The following is a 27251-nucleotide window of genomic DNA, read 5'->3' as shown; positions in this document are numbered from 1 at the left end:
GCGCCCTCTTTTGCAAGGACTTTTCTTCCTTAAAATCAATGACGATAAATGTACTTACAAGATTTGTAGATTGGGCATTCCAGAAAACGTACCTGCCCTCAGCTCAGAAAAACTGTTGTTCCCTAAATCTCTGTCAAAAGAAGTGGGAAAAGAAATCGTTTTCTTTTTAAGTAAAGCTAAAACAGTGAATCTTTAGGGGAGGACAGGCCCTTTACATCTGGAATTTACTCTAGACATTAAAACAAACACTTACTTTGTCCGGCTGTTAATAATGTAAAGCATTTTTGAGAAATAATTCCCCGTAAAAATATGTGGTTTAAGAGAGATGAGTAACGTTGCTGTGATATTCGGAATCAATGTACCACAAAACGATACCACCTGTTGAAGTGAACTTTTTCATGTTAGTTTCAATTGTATCATTTACATTCCTATGGATATAAATCAATTGAAAGGGTAACAAAAAAATGTTTTAACCCTCAATTTTCTTTTACATTTTTGTTTTAATAATTAATGTCTGCAGAACCTTAGAAGAGAATGCAATTCCAAGAAGATGTAAATAAAGAGTTTTTTTTTTTTCGGATCAGTGCGATGTTGGTTCTTTGCTACAGCTACCCTTAAGACGGTAAGTGTAATTTGATTCGATTTCATTAAAGGGGCACTGTCGTTGTGTTTGCAGCGAGTCTGTGGCCAGACTTGACAGCGGTATCTCTCTAGCTGCAAACACAAACCCGGTGTAGAAGACAGTGCCCTTTAAAGCTTTTGTTTGTGTTTGTTCGTTCGTTGGTTTGTTTAGACGAAGTCCACGTCAATCGAACTCCCTCAATACACAAAACTAGGAACAGTAAATTTCGGTAGGATTCGAACCCATAACCTTGTTATTGAAAGTCCTTTCATAGAGCTGCTTATGCACAAAAAGTAGCTAAGCACAACAAAATATGCTTACAAGTATAAGGGTAGCCTGCAAATTGTTGCTTGTCAGAAATTGTTTAAAGATGCTATGTCAGATTTTTTGCCCCAAACATAAAAAATAAAATTTTTTTTTGAGTGAATGGTATTTCTAAGAGTATCACGCGCTCTAACGAAAACAAGTTTAACTTTTACTTTTAATGGTTAGGAACCATGACAAACATTTAAAAGGTTTCTTATAAAACACATAAGTATTGGTTACGTGATATGTTGTCGGGATCCCGACAAAATCTAATTTTGAGCACTTTATTTCACTGCTACTATTAATTGGCGGACTTTTTCGAGCAATGGCTCAAATAAAAGCTTGTAACTTTGTCGACCCCCATCAAAATACCTATTGAATTTTAAATCAATATCTTGGGGTCAAATCGGCCAAAAATCTGACAGCATCTTTAAGCAATTTGCTTTTTCAAGCAGCTCAATGAAGTTGGACCAAGCGTAGGTACCGGTCAATGCGCGTGTTTCAGTAAGAACTGGTTGAGAGTTCATTGTTCCACGTCCAGACAATCAGACTATGTCAAAGACGACCGTGCCCCTTTAAGCTCGCAAAGCATTATTTAAACACTCGAATCAAAATGGAAAAAGAAAAAAAAAAGAAAGAAAAAAAAAAAACAGTTCCGGACATTTTAGAGTGTGTGTGAAATTGTGATGTTCGCTTGGGCAGTCAACTTGGAGTATACACATCTGTTGTTTTGTTACCATTTGCAGCCCTACGGTTTGTTTGCATTCAGCTGCCACTAACAAATATTGATCCTCGTTATAGGACACATAATATCCCAGCCAGGGGAGGATAGCTTCATCCTCCTCGCTACCCTGTTTTCTTATCAGATGGTGGTAAACCTCTCCTTAAAGAGGGGTCATCGATAGTTGGAATGAGACACTGAACGAAATCTGGCATGTTGTCTTAAGAAATGTAGTATTGAACAAGCAGTGCTTAGGAAATGTCATACTTCAGCTACTTGAGCGAGGGATGTTTTAGGGGAATTACTATTGTTTTTTTTGTGTGTTTTTAATCGCGTGTTTGTTTATCATTTAAAAGTATTTATTTATTTTTTAACTTTTTTGAACAATTTTCAGATTCAAATTTGTACAGTCACTTCAAAAAATAAAGCAAAAATTGTCATGGTTTTTAAAAAACTAGAAACACTTCTGTCGTTGACGGCGTGCGTCAAAATGGCAGCACTTCGACGTCATGTGTGGGAGTTTTATTTGTTATACAAATTGGAGCTCCCACGTAGGCCTAATATGTAACATGTCTGGTGACGTATATAAACAATTGTCTTTTTTGCGAATCTTTAGTCTCAACGCTCAAATGAACTCGATTTCCGTTCTGATTGAAGACGTTTGAATGGCTTTTCTGTGGCCGTTTTCGTTCAAGTAGGTCCTTCAAAAAATTTACACGTCATGATAAATCATGTCATAAACAAAACGTTCACAATTATTTGGTAACACCATGTGTGTGTCTACTTGCCAGGTAGAGTTTGTTCTTGAAAGGGAAGGTACACGTTTGGTAATTACTCAAAACAAATATTTACTTAAAAACTGACTTGGTAACTAGCATTGGAGAGCTGTTGATAGTATAAAACATTGTGGGAAACGACTCCCTCTGAAGTAACGTAGTTTTTGAGAAAGTGGTAATTTCTCACTGAAATAATAAAAGAGTTCTAGCTAGAAGTCTTTTTAATAATCTTATCTGAAAGCACACAATTTCGTCCAACAAGGGTGTTTTTTCTTTCATCATTTTTTTCCAACTTCGATGACCAAATTTTCACAGGCTTGTTATTTTATGGTTATTATGGGATTCACCAAGTGAGAAGAATGGTCTTTGACAATTACCAAACATGTACCTTCCCTTTAAAGAACTGTTTTACTATATTTTATCCTATAACTGCGGAGTACATTTATCGCATTGTTCGCAACCTGGCAAGTAGATACACACAGGTGTTACCGCAAACCAGATATTTATTGATACCTTTCCATGCAATTCCTCAAATCATTTAAGGACATCCTAAAGGGTCTAGGTACTTTTGTGGGAAAACAAAAATTCCCACAGATTTACATTAAACTTACACAGTTTGGAGATAATGGTAGCAGAAAGCTTCCCTGAAAATATTACATGTAACTGCCGAGGTGCTGTAGTTTTTTAGAAATGAGTAAAACAATGCCATGAAAATAATTTTCGTCTCAGTGATCATGAGACGAAAATTATTTTAGCATGTAAGAACGTATTTCCATGACAATGTTTCACTGATTTCTCAAAAACTTTAGCACCTCAGCAACTAATATTTTAAGGTACGCTTTCTACTATATCATCATCTTCAAACGGTGTAATTTTAATGTAAATCTGTGGACTTTGTGTTACAAAACATTTTACCAAGTTATTCTAAAAAAAAAAACACGCATAATTATTCTTTATGACCCTCGGCTACAGATACCCTTGAGATGATTGGTGTGATTTGATTTCAGTAAGCTCGCAGTGCTAGAACAAGCCCAAATTAAGTCATGCTGTTTAAGTGTACGTTATACCTTAATAAGTAAATAACTCTAAAAGGCCTCGAAATCAAATTTTCTACCTCGGAAAATATATCCTTTTGAGCTGTTGTAATAATAATAATAATACCAAACATATATAGCACCCTAATCATGCTGGAAAATTATGGGGAAAAGAGAAAAGAAAAACACACAAAATATATTGGGGGTGTGGTGAGGGGGGGGGGTGCAATATTGCAAGTGTTTCTGACTTACAGATATACAATGTTGTCTAGCCCATTAAAAGCACCTGGTTCGATTTCTGTGATATTATTGTTCACAAGGTTCCTGTCATAAAATGGGGGAAAAAACAAGAAAAGAAAGAAAGAAGTGAGTAAATTAAATAATAATTATAACTACCTGCCATTTTATTGAATGAAGTAACATTGTAAACAAACTATACTTTGTAAAAGATGTTAAAATGTACATCGGGAATATAAAACTTGTTTTCCCCCTTCGATGTGCACTGTTTACTCAGTAGTTTCCCTAGTTCTGTGAACATATTTCACAGGCCTATATTACTCGGGTGGGATGGCCTTTGAAAAGCATTACCTGTCAACTGTCAAAATGATATTTTAAAAGACTTAAAACTAAGTACTGTTTAAATAAAACACTTTTGAAACAAAGGTTAGGCTTTCGCAAGTTGAATTTTGAATACAAGCTAAACTTTAAACGCCATGTTGACATACAACAGTAGCAAAAACCTTCTTCGGGGAGAACATTTTCCGAAAAAGGGTATATATTTGTAGGCTTTATGCATAGGTTTGTTGAAAAACAAATATTATTCAAACGAGGTAGTAGCTACACCCTCCGAGAATCAGAAATAATACTGATAAAAATAATTAAATAATAAAAAGGGTTCTCCTCTTTTCTTTTCTTTTTAATCTTGAAAAAAAAAAAAAAAAAAAAAATCCTCCTTTTTTTTGAAACCCAGACGCTAAACATTTTTTTTTTTTTTTTTTTTACACGGTCTAATTGCATGTATGCACAGTGTCTTATTCTGAGTGCGGGGGCGTAGTTTCGTAAACGCTTTGGTAAGCGATGTTCGCTTGGCCAGTCAACTTTTGTAAAATACACCTGGTTTTTTTTTCGTAACAAGTTTCATGTCTACTTCGCAACCAGCTGCAACACACGAAATATTGATCCTCATTATTTTACTTCCAGCAGGCATCATAAAATATGTCCCCACCCCCTCCATGTCTGGTTCACGGTGGTCGTTAACATCTTAAAAAAAAAAGTTTGGAATAGAGAAACTGAGCAAGTCTAGAAAATTTCCCTTCTCTAAGGAAGTGTTAACGTCTTAAGTAGGCATTACGCGCAAAGTTTGAGAACCGTAAAAGAAGTGTTTTGGTCTTGGGGCAATTTTAGAAAGAACAATCAAGAAAAAACAAAACCATGTCCACAATAACAAACAAAAACTTATGCGATGAGACGAGCGAAAGTGCAAGCTGACAAACTACATGACCTCTGATCGGACCAATCATAGCACCTAATGGAAGCTTACGTCACTGCACGCTTATACAATGAAATCATTGGATCTTTACTGTGCTTGTTTCTAGGACAGTAGCCCGTCTTAAAGCCATTGGACACTTTCGGTAAACAGTAATGTTCAAGGCCCACACTTCGTGTATCACAACTTATATATAAAATAACAAACCTGTGAAAATTTAGGCTAAATCGGTCATCGGAGTCGGGAGAAAATAACGGGAAAACCCACCCTTGTTTCCCCACGCTTCGCCGTTTCATAACATGTGTTTAAAATAATTCAGTAATTCTCGCTATCAAGAGTTGATATTGTTTTAATGTTTTCTCAAAAAGTAAAGCATTTCATGGAATAATATTTCAAGATAAGTCTTTCTCCATTACCTTCTGTAAACCCTGTAAATTATTTGAAAATTCGGAACTTTTATTTATTTTTTTCTGTACCGAAAGTGTATCATGGCTTTAATCTTTGCCGATAAAAACAGTGGACCGTTGTTACGGGTAGACATATTTACACATAATAAGAAGAACATTTGGATCAAATTTGGAAATGATTAGTATGTGCAAAGCCGCGTTCACAAAACGCCTACTGTGACTAGCCTATGTTGTGGCTGCGATAGGATAGGCTTAGCTGGTCAAATCGAAATACAGTTCCCAATAATTAACAGTCCTAAAGTTCCTCGGAGAGATTTAGAAAGAGGAATAGCCAGTTTCAAAGCACAACTGTCCGTAAGGAGTAGAGAATTTACCCTACGATGGGTGACACGTATTTTACGGAGTTATGGGTAGGCCTATATGATTGTGTGCTTCAGGCGAGTAGTCCTCTCATGACACTCAGTAGCGACTGCATTTCCTAGGGGGACACAGTATAGGCTACGCTACAACCAATGGGGCATTTTCGAAATCATGCCTTTAGCTGCGTTCAGTACATTTCAATTCGTGCGCTTTTGATGCTCTCAGTGTGGTTGATGGAGCTGATGGGGCCATAATTTCGAAAACATTTGTTTCCAAATTGGACAGATTTTGTTTTCTCTTCTCAGATGTTGACATTTGTTAGCCTCGGGAAAAGCTGTCTCGAGGGACGCAATTTCCTGACACAAAACACGCTAAGTACGGCGGTAAGGCGATGAGATTTTTTCCCCTCATGGTACAAGCAGGAATTGTATTCGGGAAGCAATCAGCGTGTGTCATAAGAAAGATATTGGCTCGAGGGCCATCATAGACCTACCCTTTGAAACAAATACATACATGTATATTATCATACAATAGCAAACGGCTCTCTGGTTGTATACATCTTTATAGATGACAGTTTGTATACAACAATCCGGGCGCCCCCCCCCCCCCCAAAAAAAAAAAAAATAAATAAATAAATAAATAAATAAATAAATAAATAAATAAATAAAAATAAATAAATAAAAAACCGACACTGCAATGATTTGGTAAAAGAGCAGGCCAATCGTAATTTTGACGTAAAGAGCCAATTTCGACGGAAAGGGAAAACGAAACTGCAATGTCATTCGGGAAAAAAATATCGCGGGTGCGCTATTAGTACCTGGGTGCCGCGCGCCATGCTGTGGTGTACCAGTGCCCAGTTTTGTGCACAAAGACACGTGGAAATCGTTTCCCTTTTCTCGTTCTATGGGAACTGCATGTCTTCCTTGACAATCCATGCAATTTCCCCGTATGGCTGCATGATGTACTACATTCCTGCTAAATATTCAAAATTAAGCAGAGAGCGAAATACTAACATTCTGACAAAATACCTTGACGATGTAACGCCTTTTTATTTAGAGATAGTTATGCAGTTTCCGCGTCTATGACACCTTACTTAGCCAAGACAAGCACCATTTTCAAGATAATTCGGTTTCTTTTAAGTTGCAAACCTTTGCGATCAGTGATCTACATTGGTATATCATTGTGTCCTGTTAAGGAAATTGTCTAAGTCGTTGAGGAAAACATCTAAATTCCATAAAGAGTTAAAGGAACATGATTTTCTCGTGTCTTTGTGCACAAAAATAGGCACAGGTATACACCGCAGCAGTGGCGCGCGGTGCCCAACACGTTTGCGTACAATTTAAACATGACTGCCCCTGTCCAACTTTAATCATTGTGTATTATAAAAAATGCTTAATAAATAATAAAAAATAAATAAGTTGTGCAAATAAATTACTAAATAGTGTATAAATAAATAACTAAAGGTAATACAAAATTTAAAAGTTCGAGAAATTTTCCCAAATGTTTCCCTGGTATGTTTTCTCTCACGTTAATGAGGTCATCACTAAACTGAATGTTGACCTTTACAGCCCAAATATGCTTACATAGATTCCAGAGAGTGCAGTCCTTTAAAGACGTCAGGTTGAAGCGTTGATATTGAGTTTTTTACGATAACCCTGTAAATAAAACAAAGGACTCAAACTATAGTTATTATAGCCAAATTGCGGATTCGAAATACCACCTTTCCTCATTACTGAGTGCACTGTAAAAAAAATAATTACGTGAAATTTACGGCACTTACCTGGCACCCTCTGCCAGGTACAGTGCCGTAAACTTTACAGTGGCAAATTTTATATCGCAAAATTTACGGCACTTTACCTGGCAGCTAGGGTGCCAGGGGTCGATTTCACAAAGAATTAGGACTAGTCCTAACTTAGGACTAGTCCTAGGAGATATACAAACTGCATGGATAGTCCTAAGTTAGGACGAGTAACTGGTCCTAACTCGAGATAAGACTAGTCCTAACTCTTTGTGAAATCCACCCCAGGTAAAGTGCCGTTAATTTCGCCCTTTTTTGTTTACAGTGTGTAGTGGCTGGGTAGTCAACCACTTGCACCCCATTGACCTCAGCTGTTGTGGGTTCGGTTTAAACACTTTCGTCAACACCGGGCACACTTTTGGTAATTGTCAAAGACAAGTATCCTGAATTGGTGTACCACAACCTTATGCATAAAAATATTAAACCTGATCTTGAACATTTTGACCCAATTCGTCATTGAATTTGCAATAGAGAGTAATGGAAGAAGAAACCAAAACCTGCTGCACAAATAACCAAGTATTTTGTTTATATAATTTAGTCAATATAAAATTTCAGAGACTGATTTGTCCTTAAAAGAAAATGCAAATGTTGAGAATATGTGATCACAACTTCTAGCTCATTGTGTCCATTATTTTGTCGTACCCCCTTATATCACCTATAAGTACGACCATTTGGCAACTTGGCATTATATTGTTGTTCAGAGTAGGCCAACACTGGTTCAGTCAGGTAACGTCAGGTCCAGGTATTGTCATATTTTTGTCATAACACAATTAAAGACACTGGACACTATCGATCAGGCTTCTTATACCTGGTGTATCTAAACATTATGCACAAAATAACAAACCTGTGAAAATTTGAGCTCAATCGGTCGTCGAAGTTGCAAGATAATAGTGAAATAAAACAAAACGTTGTCACACGAAGTTGTGGGCTTTCACATGCTTGATTTCGAGACCTCAAATTCTAAATCTGTGGTCTCGAAATCAAATTCGTGGAAAAATTACTTCTTTCTCGAAAACTACGTTACTTCAGAGGGAGCCGTTTCTCACAATGTTTTATACTATCAACAGTCCCCCATTACTCGTTACAAAGTAAGGTTTCATGCCAACAATTGTTTTGAGTAATTACCAATAGTGTCCACTGCCTTTGACCATAAGTTATTTAACCCACTTCAGTTCAAGCTGGAAGGGGTAAATCACCAATGAGTGGAATACGCAGTCGCCATTTTACCAGACGATAGGTCAGTTACCTTCTTTTCCTGGTCAAATGAAATTATTTTTCGTTACATTCGTCCTCTCAATTTCTTGTTGACGTCTCCCAAATCAAAAGGGGACCAGCAAAAAAAAAATCATAATCCCTTAAAATTACGAGAAAGTTGTTAGGATACTTTGTCCCAATGGGGTGTCAGAGACTGCCCCGCCCATTAACGAGGGCTGGATTGACAATGCACTTTTAAATGAAAGAGGTAAGACACGAGGGAGGAACGAGATATCAGAAAAAGACGTAGTATGGAATATAAGAGCTTAATTAAGTTAAGTTGATTTGGGATCAAGTGACACGAGAGTTCTCATACAGCATCAAAGTCCAGGGAGAAATCAAGCAGTATGCACCCCAAATTCCCGCGAGTCACACAAACGTTCCTCTTTTCCATAAAAGCACATTTTAATTAGATTAAGTTAAAAGTTGTGGCCGAACAACTTGTCAAAAAAAAAATACTGATGTATTAACGATAAATAGTGAAACGACACAACGGTCATTGACACTGGATTGGCGATCGTTGCTAGATTGAAATAACAATGCCTATCTAGATTGGAATGATGTTTACAAATCTGGTTATTATTGTCTAGGTAAGTTAGTTCCGATTTGTGGGGTTTTAGGTTTTGTTTCAACTTTAGTTTAGTTATGAGGTTAGTATGGGATACAACGTCGATTTTTAGTTTAACGTTTCACTTTAAAGGCCGACAATTTTCAATTTGACTAAAACGATAACGATCACGACGCATAGAAGACGCATTCCATGTTGAATTGCTCTACGCAGAAAACGCACACGCTCATTCAACCAATAGATTGAGTTCTCTTTGCGTCGCGATCGTTATCGTTTTCGTTATCGCTGCAGTGTGACTCGGCCTTTAGGGCAGTGGACACTATTGGGAAATACTCAAAATAATTCTTGGCATAAAACGTTACTTGGTAACGAGTAATAGGGAGCGGTTGATAGTATGAAACATTGTGAGAAACGGCTCCCTCTGAAGTAATGTAGTTTTCGAGAAAGAAGTGATTTTCCACAAATTTGATTTTGAGACCTCAAGTTTGGAATTTGAGGTCTCGAAATCAAGCATCTGAAAGCACACAAGTTCGTGTGACAAGGGTGTTTTATTCTTTCATTATTATCTCGCAACTCCGGTAACCAATTGAGCTCAAATGTTCACAAGTTTGTTATTTTATGCATATATGTTGAGATACAGCAAGTGAGAACACTGGTCTTTGACAATTACCAATAGTGTACCTTCCCTTTGTAAACAGCACATTTGCGAGTTCCGGTTACTCATTAGGCATTGAACCGGTTTTCAACTCATATCTTTATTATTTATCATTTTATTTATAGGTTTTTTGTATGATATATGTTTTTCATTTGCTTTGATTTCAAAACACGACTTTAGGTCGGGCACAAACATTGTTTGGACAAGACTTTCTTTCTGATAAGTTGTCATGGTTTATTGACTGCGTATGGTTACATTTTCTCCATGTTTATGATGAATCAGAATGAGAACAATTTAGGCGGCAACGCATCCTATTGGAAACATTAAACCAACTTGAGCAATCATGTTCGGATGAGTACAATTATTGGGAATGTTCCCCCTGCGTGTTGTATTTCTTAATTCCTAAAAGATAAATTGTCTCGGGGCAGTTGGTTTTCAGATTGAAAATTGATTGCCTTTTTATTTCTATTTCGATCACATCCAGACTGAACAAGTACGTAACAGTCATACATGTGCATCACATCTTAAAGGCACAAAAACCTTCCTAACTTAAAAATAATCTTAGGACTTAGGATGAGTTTTTATCCTGCACTGTAGCACGAAGACATTAAGATTAATTCTAAGTTAGGACGAGTAACTCGTCCTAACTCGAGATAAGACGAGTCCTAACTCTTTGTGAAAATGACCCCTGTACACTATCGGTAACTACTTCAAATTATTGTTAGCATGAAAATGTACTTTGTAACGAGCAAAATAGAGCTGTTGGTAGTGTAACACATTGTGAGTAACAACTCTCTCTCTCTCTCTGAAGTAATGTAGTTTTTTAATTAAACTCGAGACATCAGCCGAGGTCTCAAATTCAGTTAGAGCACCTGAAAGCACACACTTATTTTCTCGCAACTTCGACGACCGATTGAGTTCAAATTTCCACAGGTTTGTTATGTTATGCATATGTTGAGATTAGAGAAGACTGGTCTTCGACAGCAACCAAATGTGTCCAATTTGCCTTTCAAGGCAGTGGACACTATTGGTAGTTACTCAAAATAATTATTAGCATAAAACTTTTTGTCGGTGACGAGTAATGGGGAGAGGTTGTTGGTATAAAACATTGTGAGAAACGGCTCCCTCTGAAGTGCCACAGTTTTCGAGAAAGAAATCATTTTCAACGAATTTGATTTCGAGACCTCAGATTTAGAACTTGAGGTCTCGAAATCAACCATCTAAACGCACACAACTTCGTGTGACTAGGGTGTTTTCTTCTTTCATTATTATCTCGCAAATTTTCACAGGTTTGTTATTTTATGAATATGTTGAGATACAACAAGTGAGAATACTGGTCTTTGACAATTACCGATAGTGTCCAGAGTCTTTAAAGTCACCTGGAAGTGGTATTTTTTCAAAATAAAGCTTTTGTCACTAATATATGTGTTTTGATGAGTGGAATGTGAAAAAACAGTTAACTAAGGTTTAAAAAAATCATTTCTTATGTTATTTACAAATTTAAGAGTAGACCCCGACCCGAGAGGGCGCTGTTCGTGACGTCAATCGAGGCAGACTTTGCCTGTAATGCGTAGAGTAAACACAATTGCAAAGTACATGTACGGACCAAATCTTGAGTTTGTACGTTTCAAAAAAAGAAAAAATTGTTTTTTTCCGGCAATGCCGACCGGGTGTATTGCTGCTGAACGCAGAAAAACACTTTTTGAAATGTACCAACTCACGACTTGGACGTACATGTACTTTGCGTGTGTGTTTACTATACGCATTGCAGGCAAAGTCTGCCTCGATTGACGTTTCTGTTTTCCAGCAAATGCTCTGTCAATGCATATCCCTGTATAGCTCATCTTTAAAGAAACACGTTGCCTTGGATCGGACGAGTTGGTATATAAAAAGCGTTTCAACTGTATGTTATAAAATGCCTATGATTGGAAAGATGTTTTAAAAGTAGAATACAATGATCCACATAAATTTGCCTCGACATTGCGTGGTTTTCCTTTTACTTTGCGAACTAACTCAGTCGGCCATTTATAGGAGTAAACAAATTGACTCCCATAAATGGCCGACCGTGTTAGTCGACGAGGCATGTTTGTGTTGATCATTCTATTTTACTTTTACAACATCTTTCTATAACAAACGGTTACAGACGCTTTTCAAAGACTAATTCGACCGATCTAAGGCAACGTGTTCCTTTAAGTTACAATGCTTAGCATGTCTCTTGATCCAACTGTCCGTGTGATTTTGTTCGTTATTATTTTGATTCTCTAACATCCCAAATCAAAGGGCATCTTGCCACTAGCCAATACTTCCAGAATACGCCTCTTTTTACAAACATCATTTTTCGCTTCTTAATTTGATATTTGTGTTATGCCCCCTGCGTTTTGTTGGATAACTCGATTTACTTCTGCATGTATTGTTTTCTGTTTGATTTACCTTTTCTATTTGGTGTGCTAATACATGTGAATTTAATTTGCACATAGTGGAAATTAATCTCGCTACAAGCCTAGCCTTCAAGAAAACAGCTGTCGCTTTTTACATCTTGTTGGATAACTCCATTTACTTCTGCATGTATATCTCTCTAATTGATTTACCTTTGCTAATACATGTGAGTTTTATTTTCACATAGTAGAAATTCATCTCGCTACAAACCTCTAAGGTTTCAAGAAGATACATCTGCACGAACATCATTTGTCGCCTCTTGCATCTTGTTGGATAACTTCTTTTACTTCTAAATGTATATTTTTCTGTCCGAGTTACGATATCACTTGTTGTGCTAATACATGTGAGTTTGAATTGCGTAGTATAATACATCGTTGCTCGTGTTTGAGTGGAAACGGTAGAAGGTGGTTTAAGTCGACACGGCATGCAGAAAGGGATGTTTAATCCGCTAAAGTTGAGATCGGGTTCACCATCCGTACAGTGACTTTAACCAATGAAGGGCATGGGCGGTAACCCCCCCCCCATCCTCCTCCCGCTCAGAATTTCCACCTCCCCAAATGAGATTGAAAATGCACAAATGAATGTCCCTTCCCCCTTAATGTCAGGAATGGTATTTTAGCTGGTGTCTTTTTCTGGTAGTAAAGTGTCCGGAGCCAACAAGGCTCAGAAGGCCAGTGTTTAGCCCCGGTTTCATTGGCATCAAACAACTAAGAATCATTTATGTTCTTCATAATGCTATTCGATATCAGAGGAAGTGTTGTGGAAGTGTCGTGGCCGAGGAGGTTAAGAGCACCGAATTCAAACTCTGGTGTTTCCGATAAGCAGAGTGTGGGTTTGAATCCCAGCCGTGACACTTGTGTCCTTAAGCAAGATACTTAACCATTGCTTCGTCCTTCGGATGGGACGTAAAGCCGTTGGTCCCACGTGTTGTGTAACGCATGTAAAAGAACCCAGGGCAATTTTCGAAAAGAGAAGGGGTCCGCCCCGGTGTTCCTGGCTGTGGCTGCTGTATGCGCCGTAGCACCTTGTCAACCATTATAAGGTGCTAAATAATTGGGTCTCAGAATTCATCACTGCAATAACCTGTCTTTCTGAAAGTTTGTATATACTCAGCGCCTTGAGTACCTTGTTTGGTAGATACGTGCGCTATATTAATAATAATAAATAATTGTGGCTTTTTATAACGCGCACATGTCCGTCACCCAGTGACGCTCCTGGCGCTGTAACATACAGTATTTCCTGCCAGATGGACCCCCTCCCCCTCCCCTCCCGAGCTCGCCCGCTCGTACCCATTTGTACTCTTTTGTGTGGAGAATCACGATATGATAACGTGCCTTGCTCAATGACACAAGTGCCGCGATGGGAAAGTCCCGGATTCGAACCTACTTTCGAAACTTGGCCAGGGCCCAATTTCATAGCCGTGCTTAGCGGCCGATTTTGTGCTTTTTTTTTGAAACTGTGCAATTTCTATTTCATAGCGCTACTAATCGTAAGCACACGAAAAAGCATGCTAACCTTCCGATGCTTACCCCATGAAAATTAATGACGTCTCAATGCAAATCCACGGTAAAAATGGCCGCCCATTTTTTTCTGCTGACCTGTGAAATACGCCCAAGGCTTAATCACATTTTTTTGCTACAGAAAGCACGCAAATTTGCTTACCGCTAAGCAGCGCTATGAAATTGGGCCCTGGTCAGTAATTAGTCTTATATCAGCATAACGTTGCTGTGCTTATTAGCTAGCTCATGTGCCTAAAACCAAAAGTTCTAAAGATTTGGGCCCATGCAGGATATAGTTATGTGTTCCCTCTGTTGTGCATGCGGTGTCCTCACATGTTTCAGCACTTGTGAGGGCAACAATCTCATCGTTGAACCTTTGTCGTGGCCATCAATAAAAGAGCAGTGCTCGGACTGTAGTGCTCATAAAACGAAAGTGATACTTACAAGTGAGTGAGCGACGTTAATTCTTGAAACGTCCCAGCGTAAATTAGCTCCAAATTGTTGCCCGATAACTCACTGTGAACAAAGATAGAACATGTCGTGAAAAACAGCACCATTTTCATATAAGGTGTTAACACGCAGCTATTTATGACATTTTGATCCCCTTTTGACAGTCAGAAACCCACCAGCAAATCTCACAGTTCACAAGTGTCAGTACAAATGAGGCTATAGTAGTCTTCTTATAGTTTTTGTTTGTCAAACTGTTCGCGAATTTAAGCGCAAGACAACTGCGTTAATAATTTACCTATCCTTTTTTATGAGTCAGGAAAACCCACCGACAAAACAAAATCGTAGAAGTGCCACATAACACAATATTTGAAGACGCAATTATACATTCTTCCTATCGCCTTTTTAAAGTTTTAGTACTGTAAAAAAAAAAAAATAACGGGTCTATGTACTTCTTGTAGAACAATAAACACAATATCTACATATTTACACTAAACTTACACAGTTTGAAGATAATGATAGGAGAAAGCTTCCCTGAAAATATTACTTGCTGAAGTGCTAAGTGAAACAAAGTCATGAAAATAATGTTCGTCTCAGTGATAATGAGACGAAAATTATTTTAGCATTTAAAAACGTATTTCATGACAATGTTTTACTCATTTTCTCAAACACTACAGCACCTCAGCAAATAATATTTCAATGGAAGCTTTCTACTGTCATTACCTTCAAACGGGCTCAGTTTAATGTAAATATGTGGACATTGTGTTGTGTGTACCCAACCCTTAAAGGGAAGGTACACTATTGGTAATTGTCAAAGACCAGTGTTCTCACTTGGTGAATCTCAACATATGGATAAAATAACAAACCTGTGAAAATTTGAGCTCAATTGGTCATCGGAGTTGGGGGAAAATGATGAAAGAAAAAACACCCTTGTTGGACAAATTTGTGTGCTTTTAGATGGGAATTAAAACTGATGCTACTTCAGAGGGAGCCGTTTCTCACAATGTTTTATACTTTCAACAGCTCTCCAATGCTCGTTACCAAGTCAGATTTTAAGTTAATATTTGTTTTGAGTAATTACACGTGTACCTTCCCTTTATTGTAAATCTGTGGACATTGTGTTTTGTGTACCCAAATTCTTTAAAGCAAAAGAAAGAAAGAAAGAAAAAAAAAAACTTACAGCGAGATAAGTGATGTCAGGTCTTGGAACGCTCCTTGTTCTATATACCGGAGTGGTATATCAAATATCATCCTGTTAAGGGAAACAGAGAATTTGACAACAAATGAATAGAGTGACGAAGGAGAACACAAAGAATCAAAATAAAGAATCAAATATCCACCACAAGGGCTTAAAATATTGCAATTTTCTTCCAAACCTTTATATTTGTGTTTTTGTAACACCCTTATAATGTTAAGTGTGATTCTTTGCATGGTTATAATTATGTGACAACACCCATGTTGGCAATTTTAAAACCCCGGATTTTGCAGTCACCCCCCCCCCTTTTCTGACAAAAGAACTTTGTTTAGGTGGCAGGGCTGGTGTCACTTGGTTAATCTTAGTTTGTAATGAGACCCAATGTACACCTATAAAATAAGTAACCTGTGAAGTTTAAAGCAATCGCACAACATTGATAAACAGTCCTAAGGCCCACACTTCGTGTGTCACAACTTATATATAAAATAACAAAACTGTGAAAATTTAGGCTCAATCTGTCATCGGTGTCGGGAGAAAATAATAACGGGAAAACCTACCGTTGTTTCCGCACGTTTCATCGTGTCATGACACGTGTTTAAAATAAATCCGTAATACTCGATAACTGATTGTTCAAAAAGTTTCTCAAAAAAGTAAAGCATTTCCACAAATAATATTTCAAGGGAAGTCTTTCACCGTTACCTTCTGTAAACCATGTAAGTTATTTGTAAATCTCCAAACTTTCTGTTCAGAAAGTGTCCAAAAGCTCACTCGGTCATCGGAGTCACGAGAACTTACAAGAAATCCCCGTAATACGTTTTCGCTGATTTCAAAATTGGCTTTAAGACCCGAGAGATCAAAATTAGTAGTTTGTGTTTTCATTTTCAAACGAAACATATTCTATAGCTTTTTATGAATAAGTATTTCAAGGGAAGTTTCCTACCACGATCATCTTTAAACAGTGTAAATGATGTGTAAATCTGTGAATATTTAATATGTCTAATTTGCAATGCAGCTGCGCGCTCCCTTTAAAGCCAGAATAGAAAAAATATTTTTTTCATTTTTTTATTTTATATCAGCGTCAATCAGTCTGGAATTTAATTCCTGTTCATGTTTGATTGATTACTAAAGTCTAAATTTGTCAGAACTATGACAAGACAAGGCTGTTCATTCGTTTCCTGCCTCCATCAACGATTGACATTGTCAATAGTGCGCTGCCCGAACAGAAGGATCTCTTACAACTTTGAAAGGTGGGATGTTGAGAGAGAGAGTAAATTCATTTTCATCCTGCGGTTTTTCAATAATAATAAGCGATCCAGCGTCTTAGTGACATTGGCAACAAACTGATGCTTACGTCTGTTGAGGTATTTTGCGCACACGCTCTCAGACGTGTTTATTTCTATTTCGTCGATCGAAATACACAATGGTAAAATCAAAATGCTATTTTTCTTGAGGGATTTGTGACAGTGTTCCATAATTAATTAGATTATCTTGAGGAGTGGCATTTTGTAAACTTTGTAGGTAAGCCGAGGGGATTTCTGATTAGAACTTTGTATTATGTTTTATTAAAATAAACAAATTGAAATGCAAATGCTTTTCTTCTTTCTTGACTCTGATGAAATTATAAATTAGTTCTCTGGACGATTGTCACTGTCATGAGCATTGGTGACAGGCCAAGGAGTTTTCTGATCGGAACTTGTGCATTTTTGTTTTGTATTTTGTGCAATTGAAATAAACAACTGTTATGCATATGTTTTTTGTTATCTTGGATCTGGTGACAGTATCGCATAATTTAGAATGGGGATGGTTGTCATGTTGTTAACATTTCAGGCAATTTAAGTTTTTTTTTTTTATTGGAACTGTATTGACAATTTATATTCGGCAAATGAAATAAACAACTGTAAATGGAAGGTTTGTTTTCTTGACTTTGATGACAGTATTCGAGAATTTAGTTTTCTTCAGGACTGACATTGCTATGAAAGTTGTAAGCAAGCCAAGGGGCTTTCTGATTGGAACTTAAAGGCAGTGGACACTTTTGGTAATTACTCAAAATAATTATTGGCATAAAACCTTACTTGGTAACGTGTAATGGGGAGAGGGTTGATGGTATATGAAACATTGTGAGAAACTGCTCCCTCTGAAGTGCCATAGTTTTAGGGAAACACGTAATTTTCCACGAATTTGATTTCGAGACCTCGGATTTAGAACTTGAGGTCTCGAAATCAACCATCTAAACGCACACAATTTCGTGTGGCAATGGTGTTTTTCCTTTCATTATTATCTCGCAAGTTCGATGACCGATTGAGCTCAAATTTTCACAGGTCTGTTATTTTATGCTTATGTTGAGATACACCAACCGTGAAGGCCAGTCTTTGATAAATACCAATAGTGTCCACTGCCTTTAAACTTTTTCAATTTTGGTTTCGGTAATCGAAATAAACAATAAGTGTTTTCTTGCTCTGATGACTGTATTCGAGAAATTAGGTTGTGTGAGGATTGCCATGTTATGGACAGTCAAGGCGAGCCAAGGGCTCTCTGATCGGAACTCATACACTTTTTACTTTTGATTTCGGCTATTGAATCAAACAACTTTAAGTGCACTTTTCTTGACTCGGATGATAATGTTTAAGAAAAAAAAAAAACGTTTTCTGACAGATTTTTTTTTATGATCGTTGGGGAGTTTTTCGTTTGGGACAATGAAAATAGCAAATTCCAAAGTCTGTTTCTCGACTCGGATGTTAGTATTTCAGACATAAATAGTGTTTTCGATAATCTGTACTGTTAAGAACGATCCAGTAAACTTTCCGTTTGGAAGTTACCTCACCGTATTACGTTCTATTTATATATAAAAAAAATACTTTTTTTTTTTTTTTTTTTTTTTTACAGAGTTACCTTTAAATTATTGCATTTTAACTCACTTTTAGAGTTATAAAATAATAGCTTCATGTTTGATATCAAGTTTTACTGAAAATGCGTTGTGTGATAACACGACCAAACTATAATAATAATGATGGCATTGTCATAAATATATAAGTATAAATATTTTTCCGTGTTAATACTGTGCAATTTCTATTTCATAGCGCTGCTAATCGTAAGCACACGAAACGAAAAAAGCATGCTAACCTTCCGATGCTTACCGCACGAAGATTAATGACGTCATATTTACTTACAGTTGAGTAAGCTGCGACAAACCTCTGAAGGTCCCACGACGAAGCGAAGTCATACTGTTTTCCATTATATTCCTGGAAAAACAAAAGAACTAATGTAAAACAAAAAAGTGTACAAAATGTTCATCTCGAAGCCAGACAATCTGCAGACTGACAAACATTAATATCTTATCATTAACGGAACTGGGGTGGATTTCACAAAGAGTTAGGACCTGCCGTCGATTTCACAAAACTCTTCCTTACTTAAGACTAATCTTAGGACTTAGGACGAGTCCCAACCCCGCACTGTAGCATGCAGACCTTAAGATTAATCCTAAGTTAGGAAGAGTTACTCGTCCTAACTCGAGATAAGACGAGTCCTAACTCTTTGTGAAATCGACGGCAGTTACTCGTCCTAACTTAGGACTATCCATGCAATTTGTATATCTCCTAGGACTAGTCCTAACTCTTTGTGAAATCGACCCCAGGACCCTAGTGGTAGTTACTGTTAGCGTAACAACTAACTTGGTAACGAGCAATGGAGAGCTGTTGATAGTATAAAACATTATGAGAAACGGCTCCCTGTGGAGTATTGCAGTTTTTGAGAAAGAGGTTATTTCCCACTCAAACATTTAAATACTTTAGGCCTGAAGCCTTAGTTCTAAAAGCACGCGAATTTGTGCAACCAGTGTGTTTCTTCTTTCAATGTTCTCTTGCAACTTCGACGACCTTCGAAGGTTTGTTATTTGATGTATATGTTGAGATACACAAAGTGAGAAGACTTGTCTTTGCCACTTATCAATAGTGTCCAGTGTCTTTAAGATGTTATCGTAGTTGCCCATCTTGCTTTTGTTGCACTCAACCTAATACATCAAAACCTTTCTGTCCCTTGACACATAAATGAGGAATTGTAACACTTGTCACTCTTCGATCGGGGAGCCTGTTGGCCAAGATGGCGACCGTAAGATAAAGGGTTTACAGTTATTGATCCATTCGACATTAGCATTGGATTTGTCCGTGGATATGATAACGTTGTAAAAAAAAGAAAAAAAAAAAAAAAAACACTGAAAAAATGAGTGTATGGTAATTGAACATCAGTTTAAAAAACCAACAAGGTGGTGTTACCGCAAACTCTTCTATATCTTATCTCCACCATGCAAAGTTTCAAATCCTACTTAACAAAGTATTCATTTCATTGTTTCATTTTACCCTGGTAAGAACTTTCGGTAAAACGCTGCTTATAAAAAGGGAGCCAGCAACTTCAAACAAATACTGAAACTATCAAAAATTACACGAGAATTAATACACAGACAGATTGTTCAAAAACATATAGTTATCTCGTTGTTGTTGATAGTGCCAATTAGGCAATTAGCGAGTGAAACTATGTTGTCATGTTTAGTTTAAAGGAACACGTTGCCTTGGATTGGACGAGTTGCAACTGACGAGTTGGTCTATAAAAAGCGTTTGTAACCCTTTGTTATGAAATGCATATGGTTGGAAAGATGTTTTAAAAGTAGAATACAATGATCCACACAAGTTTGCCTCGAAATTGCGTGGTTTTCCTTTTACTGTGCGAACTAACACGGTCGGCCATTTATGGGAGTCAACAATTTGACTCCCATAAATGGCCGACCGTGTTAGTCGACGAGGTAAAAGGAAAACCGTGCAATTTCGAGGCATGTTTGTGTGGATCATTGTATTCTACTTTTACAACATCTTTCTACCCATATGCATTTTATAAAAAAAAAAAAACGGTTACAAACGCTTTTCAAAGACCAACTCGACCGATCCAAGGCAACGTGTTCCTTTAATAAATCTTCAGAACAAATTGCACAATATAACTACAATTCAGCTCTAATGTCCGGTTATTCCAATCTGAAGCATACCGCTTCTTCATTTCCCCCTTGTGTTGGTTTACAGTTATACAATTACTGCCTTGGATCCGGATTGTCGATCTTCCCTCGTAATGTTTTATTTTTTTTTATTTTTTTTTTTTTTTAAGTATCCGAACCACTTAGTGTACCGGCTTCGATGACTTTGTTTCTCGACGATATTGTTATAAGGAAGCCGAACTATTCGTTAAATGGAGGTTTTTAAAGACACTGGACACTATTGGTAATCGTCAAAGACTAGTCTTTACAGTTGGTGAATCTCAACATGGGCAAAAACTAACAAACCTGTAAAAATTGGAGCTCAATCGGTCGTCGAAGTTGCGAGATAATCATGAAATAAGAACAAAAAAAAAAAACCTTGTCACACGAAGTTGTGTGCTTTTAGATGCCTGATTTCGAGACCTCAAATTCTAAATCTGAGGTCTCGAAATCAAATTCGTGGACAATTACCTCTTTCTCGAAAACTACGTTACTTCAGAGGAAGCCGTTTCTCACATTCTCATCTTTCGTAACCTCTCCCCATTACTCGTTACCAAGTAAGGTTTTATGCTAATAATTATTTTGAGTAATTACCAATAGTGTCCACTGCCTTTAAATAGCATAACACATTTTAAGTGACAATTCTTCACCGAAGTAAAGTAGTTACGTACAATTATCAATTGATTTGCTTCAATACAAACTGTGCCCAATTTCATAGCGCTGCTTAGCGGCCGATTTTGTGCTTACTGTGTGATCTCCATTTCATAGCGCTGCTAACCGTAATCACACGAAAAGGCACGCTGACTTTCCAGTGCTTACCGCACGAAAATAAATGACGTCACAATGCAAATCCACGGTGAACACGCAATATGGCCGCCCATTTTTTCTGCTAACCTGTGAAATACGCTAAGGCTTAAGCAAATTTTTCTGCTACAGTAAGCACGCAAATTTGCTTACCGTTAAGCAGCGCTATGAAACTAGGCCCTGATCGCTGCGTCAATGTTTACGATTTTGTGGGTCAGGTCATATGGGCACAAATCAGGAAAATTGTCAATATTTACGACCTAGGAGCACAAAGTTGGGGCAATTTTCACAGGGTAATCAATAGTATACAAAATAATTTTAGCTACTTTTCACAAGTTCTTATACGGTAAAAACAACGATAAGTGGCAATGTTCATGACGTGCGCGCAAGTTGCAGTTCATGACTTAGAGCGAAATTCGTGCACATTTTCAAGTACCAACATAATTATATAAATGATAACAGCAATGAAGATGTAATCAACTGTCAACAAATACACTTGACGCTACTTGGCACGTTCTTCTAGACGTACGGTTTAAATGAAGAAGTCAAACAGGGAGACAATTGATCCGGTTATATAAGATAAAAGCAATGACGGAGTATCACATGTAAGCAAATACATTCGAAGGTACTCGGCACGTTTAATTCTCAGCGTACAGTTAAAAAAGAGGTGGAAGGAAATTGATCAGATAATAAAAATATAAATGGGATGACGGAGTCTTAATCAATGTAAACAAATACATACTAAACTACTTGGCACGTATTTATGCATTACCAAAAAAAAATAGGTTAAAAATGAGAAATAAAACGATCAGATTGACTTCCGTGTTTGGAACAATTCGTCTCGGATCTCCCTCTGCCACTCGCCGTCGACTTCCTCGAAAAAAGAATCCCCAGATGAAAAACGAAATCTACTTGTTCCAATTATTCACAATAAAATGCTAGCTTTTGGTTACAGCTCGCGGCGACTAAACTTGATTATTGAGTGTTTGTGGCGCCTGCAATACATCTGTGTATTAGTAGTTGCACAAAGACAGTATATCTCCAAAGGGAAAAACATGTCACGTTGTGGCTTAAGGCCATTGAGTGTGCTGTAGCCTACATCTCATAACTTTGCATGTTCTGATCCTTCGGTATTACAACTTCCCAATGAAAGATTAGGTATACATTGTGTAACATGGTTTTAGGGTGGAGAGTTAATTTAAGTATTGTAGTTAAACAAAGTCAGTTTAAAATTTCCGAGGGGAACAAAATGTCACGTTGTGGTTTAGAAAGTTAAGGAGGTATTGTATAGTCGCTTAAACTTTGCATGTTCTGATCCTTCAGTATTACAACTTCCCTATGAAAGATTAGGTTTACATTGTGTAACATGGTTTTAGGGTGGAGAGTTAATTTAAGTATTGTAGTTAAACAAAGTCAGTTTACAATTTCCGAGCGGAACATAATGTCACGTTGTGGTTGAGAAAGTTGAGGTAGTATTGTATAACCTCTTAAACTTTGTATGTTCTGATCTTTCAGGACTATAAGTAGATTTGAAAACTTGTTAACAACTTCACATGTTATAACATGACTTAGGGTGGAGAGTCGATTTGAGAATTATAGCTGCATAAAGTCAGTATTTCTAAGGGAGAATGTGTGACTTTAAGGAACACGTTGCCTTGGATCGGTCGAGTTGATCTTTGAAAAGCGTTTGTAGCCGTTTGTTATAAAATGCATTATGATTAGAGAGGTATTTTAAAAGTAGAATATAATGATCCACACAAGTATCACTCGAAATTACGCGGTTTTCCTTTTACCTCGTAGACTAACACGTTTGGCCACTTATGGGAGTCATTTTTTTGACTCCCTGTATGGCCGACCGTGTTTGTTCGCAAAGTAAAATGAAAACCATGCAATTTAGAGGCACATTTGTGTGGATCATTGTATTCTACTTTTAACATATCTTTCTAACCATCTCCATTTTATAGCAAACGGTTTCAAACACCTTTTAAAGACCAACTCGTCCGATCCAAGGCAACGTGTTCCTTTAAGGCACGTTGTGACTTAAAGGCAGTGGACACTATTGGTAACTGCAAAGACCAGCCTTTAAAGTTGGTGTATCTCAACATATGCATAAAATAACTAACCTGTGAAAATTTGAGCTCAATCGGTCATCGAATTTGCGAGATAATAATGAAAGAAAAAAACACCCTTGTCACACGAAGTTGTGTGCATTTAAATGGTTGATTTCGAGACCTCAAGTTCTAAACCTGAGGTCTTGAAATCAAATTCGTGGAAAATTACTTCTTTCTCAAAAACTATTGCACTTCAGAGGGAGTCGTTTCTCACAATGTTTTATACCATCAATCTCTCCCAATTACTTGTCACCAAGAAAGGTGTTATGCTAATAATTATTTTGAGTAATTACCAATAGTGTCCACTGCCTTGAAGGCACTTGTGTGTGCTGTAGCCTACCTCTTTTAAGTTGGCATGTTCTTATCATTCTGTTTACAAGATAAGATGAAGTTACATTGTATATGGTTTTAGGGAGGAGAGTCGATTTTAGTGTTTTAGTTGCATAAAGTCAGTGTACCTCCACGGGAAAACATGTCACGTTGTGGCTTAAGGCCATTGAGTGTGCTGTAGCCCACCTCATTTAGGTTTGCATGTTCTGATCATCCAGTATTACAAGGAAAACGTGAGCTTTATGTAGAGGTATATTTACATTTTTATAACATGGTTTTAGGGTGGAGAGTCAATATTAGTATTGTAGTTACACAAAGTCAGTACATTTCCGAGGGGAACTTTATGTCACGTTGTGATTGAGAAAGTTGAGGGAGTGTTGCATAGCCTTTATAAATTTGCATGTTCTGATTTTCCAGTACTACAAGGAAGGAGGTTAAAGACAGTGGACACTATTGGTAATTGTCAAACACCAGTCTTCTCACTTGGTGTATCTCAACATATGCATGAAATAACAAACCTGTGAAATGTTGAGCTCAATTGGTCGTCGAAGTTGCGAGATAATAATGAAAGAAAAAAAAAAACACCCTTGTCACACGAAGTTGTGTGCGTTTAGATGGTTGATTTTGAGACCTCAAGTTTAGCTCGAAATCAAATTCGTGGAAAATTACTTCTTTCTCGAAAACTACGTCACTTCAGAGGGAGCCGTTTCTTACAATGTTTTATACTATCAAGCTCTCCCCATTACTCGTTACCCAGTGAGGTTTTATGCTGATAATTATTTTGAGTAATTACCAATAGTGTCCACTGCCTTTAACATTTCCTTTACACTTTATAACAATGGTGGAGAGTCGATTTTAGTCTTGTAGTTGCGCAAAAGCTTATTTCACACGAGAGCAACTTAGCAACGGTCTTTTGCTAAATTGTAGCATGGTTGTAAAAAGTGTACATTATTTGTAAAATGCACCTTTTGTGAAAAGATAATAATTATGTCTACTTTCTAAGTTATCTTGTAAAATCGTGTTATACATTGCTAAAATTTTAAAATCTTGCTAAAATTAAGCATGGGACCCCAGTTAAAATGCTGTCGTTTGAATAGCACTTTAGTCAGTTCAATTCCGAGGGGAAACATGGGTCCTGTTTTCCTTGAAGGCACTTGAGTTGAAGGAGTGTTGTATGGCCTCTTATAACTTTGGATGTTCTGATTTTCAAGTACTCCACGGAGACTGGACAACATGAGATGTACATACTTTAACATTTAGAACATGGTTTGAGGGTATAGACAGTCGATTTTATTCCATGAAGTGGAAGTGTGATGATTTCTCCACACATTAGAATTGCCATCCACACGAATGTTCTTGATGGTTTTTCTTTGAGGATTCTCTTATTTTAATCGATTCAGAAGAAAACAAATTCCCAATTGAAAAGCATAACGACCATTTCGTAGTGCAGAACAAATATTGGGGTGAAGGAAGTTGACATCCGAGTTACTGTAGAACGAGGGGAGCCAATGTTGACTAAACCGAAATGGAACCATGTCATGTTTGTTTTACATAAACACTCCATTTGTACTTCACTTTTCTGGCATCATGTAGATTTGTATGGGTATGGATTTGGGTATGGAACGTGTGCCACCATCAGAGAGGGCAGCTAATATTGACTGTTTAGCCGACAAACCATGTTATGTTTGTTTGACTCTACCCCGTACTTCACGAGTTTGGCATCAATGAGTTTTTGTAAAATGTGTGCCGCCATCTTATCGTGTGTTTATATATGTGCGTTCGATTATCTCCCATGGGTCGACCCCGGTGTGCTCATCCAAGTGGCATATTATTATATTTTTTTCCAGGACGACCGTGGGCACTGATAATTACCTGACGTTTGTCCTGGAAAAATTGCCTATTTGTTTTTTTCAGGACGAACGTGTGCAAATATTTACCTACGTTCCACCTGGAAAAAAATACGTCAAGAAAGTTACAAGCTTTCATTTGAGCCATTGCTCGAAAAAGTCCGCTTATTATTAGTAGCAGTGAAATAAAGTGCTCAAAAGATCCCGACAATATATCACGTGACTAATTGTTATGTGTTTTATAAGAAACGTTTTACAAAAAAGTCATGGTTCTGACCCTTAAAAGTAAAAGTTATTTGTTTTGTTTCGTTAGAGCGGGTGATACTCTTTGAAATACCATTCACTAAAAAAAATCTATTTTTATGTTTGGGGCCAAAAATCTGACATAGCGTCTTTAAATATGCAAACAATGTTTGTTTGTAACGTATTCTATGTATATATGGAAAGTGTAATTTTTTATCATGATTTCTCCGCAGGGTTTTAAAGTCCTTCGAAGTCATTTTGTATTCAACTTAACCTGGTAAGTCAATAACTTCTCTCTGATATTTATACGACTTCTCTAATTGTGTTGATTTTAGCTTACATGTATACATGTGTCATCAATAAATCTCCATCCCAAAGTATGTGGGTGGTTGGAGAGGGAGGACAGAAGTATGTCCTCCACAAGTCAGACTGGGACATGAATAAGTTTGCATGTTGGGTGGCGCGGTTGGCGTGTGCGTAAAGCGCTCGCCTCACACCAAGTTGACACCGGTTCGATTCCCGGCTAGGGCTATATGTGAGTTGAGTTGTGCGTTGGTTCTCTGCTGTGCCACAAGGGTTTTCCAGACCATCCGGTTTTCCTCCCTCTGGAAAAATTAAACACTTTCGATCTTGGCTGTGCGCTGTGGTCATAATGGTTTGCAGCTGAATGCACCCTTGCATGCCTGCTTCTCGAACATGCTGTCCTTCGCAATTCAGCTCTATAGCTGCGAGTAAGGATGATTATCCCCCCAAATTATTATTATATGATGGTGGTGCCATTTTGGTACTCATGGCAGTACGCTGTATCTGTATAGAAAACAAATTGTCAGTAAAATATATCAGTTTTTCTTAGTGAGATACCATGGGGACCCGGTGGGGCAAAGGATCTGAACGGGTAGGGGTTGGGCTCTCGCCCCGCCCTCTAGTTGCGACACTGTGTATGAGCAGTACAGGCTACAAACAGGACATTGTGTTCATTCATTTCACTTACAACGATGTGAGGTTTTTCAAGTTGTCAAAAAGTCCCGGCTCAAGATCCTGGATGTCGTTGTGGCTGATGTTTCTGGGGAATAAGAGCACATCATATCACAATTACAATTTTTGTTTTAATCTGGTGTCTGTATCGGTTTGATATCTCGTGTTGTTGATTAGTTGTGGAATGTCTGAACGAAAACGATATTGGGTGGATTTCCAAAAGATAGTCTTAAACTCGTATAGGACTAGTCTTATATGACTATTCAGGAATTATTCAGAACTAAAAGCTATTAGTCCTTAGTTAGGACGAGTAGCTCTTCGTAACTCGAGATAAGACAAGTCTGTAATGTTTATGTGAAACCC

General features: G+C 37.5%; 1 protein-coding gene across 1 annotated transcript in view; it reads right to left on the bottom strand.

Moving 5' to 3' along the window:
* The window catches only part of LOC139950141 (uncharacterized), a 145743-nt gene that overhangs the window by 5969 nt on the left and 112523 nt on the right, over positions 1-27251 (bottom strand). The window contains exons 10-16 of the mRNA XM_071948767.1: positions 26905-26976; positions 18732-18803; positions 15550-15621; positions 14367-14438; positions 7296-7367; positions 3712-3783; positions 59-130 (exon numbers count right to left, since the gene is read on the bottom strand). Coding sequence (XP_071804868.1) covers positions 59-130; positions 3712-3783; positions 7296-7367; positions 14367-14438; positions 15550-15621; positions 18732-18803; positions 26905-26976 — 504 coding nt within the window. The remainder of the gene's footprint in view (positions 1-58; positions 131-3711; positions 3784-7295; positions 7368-14366; positions 14439-15549; positions 15622-18731; positions 18804-26904; positions 26977-27251) is intronic.

This window comes from Asterias amurensis, chromosome 17, assembly GCF_032118995.1.
Source record: "Asterias amurensis chromosome 17, ASM3211899v1".
NCBI classification, from domain to species: domain Eukaryota; kingdom Metazoa; phylum Echinodermata; class Asteroidea; order Forcipulatida; family Asteriidae; genus Asterias; species Asterias amurensis.
This window is presented reverse-complemented; position numbering and strand designations above follow the sequence as displayed.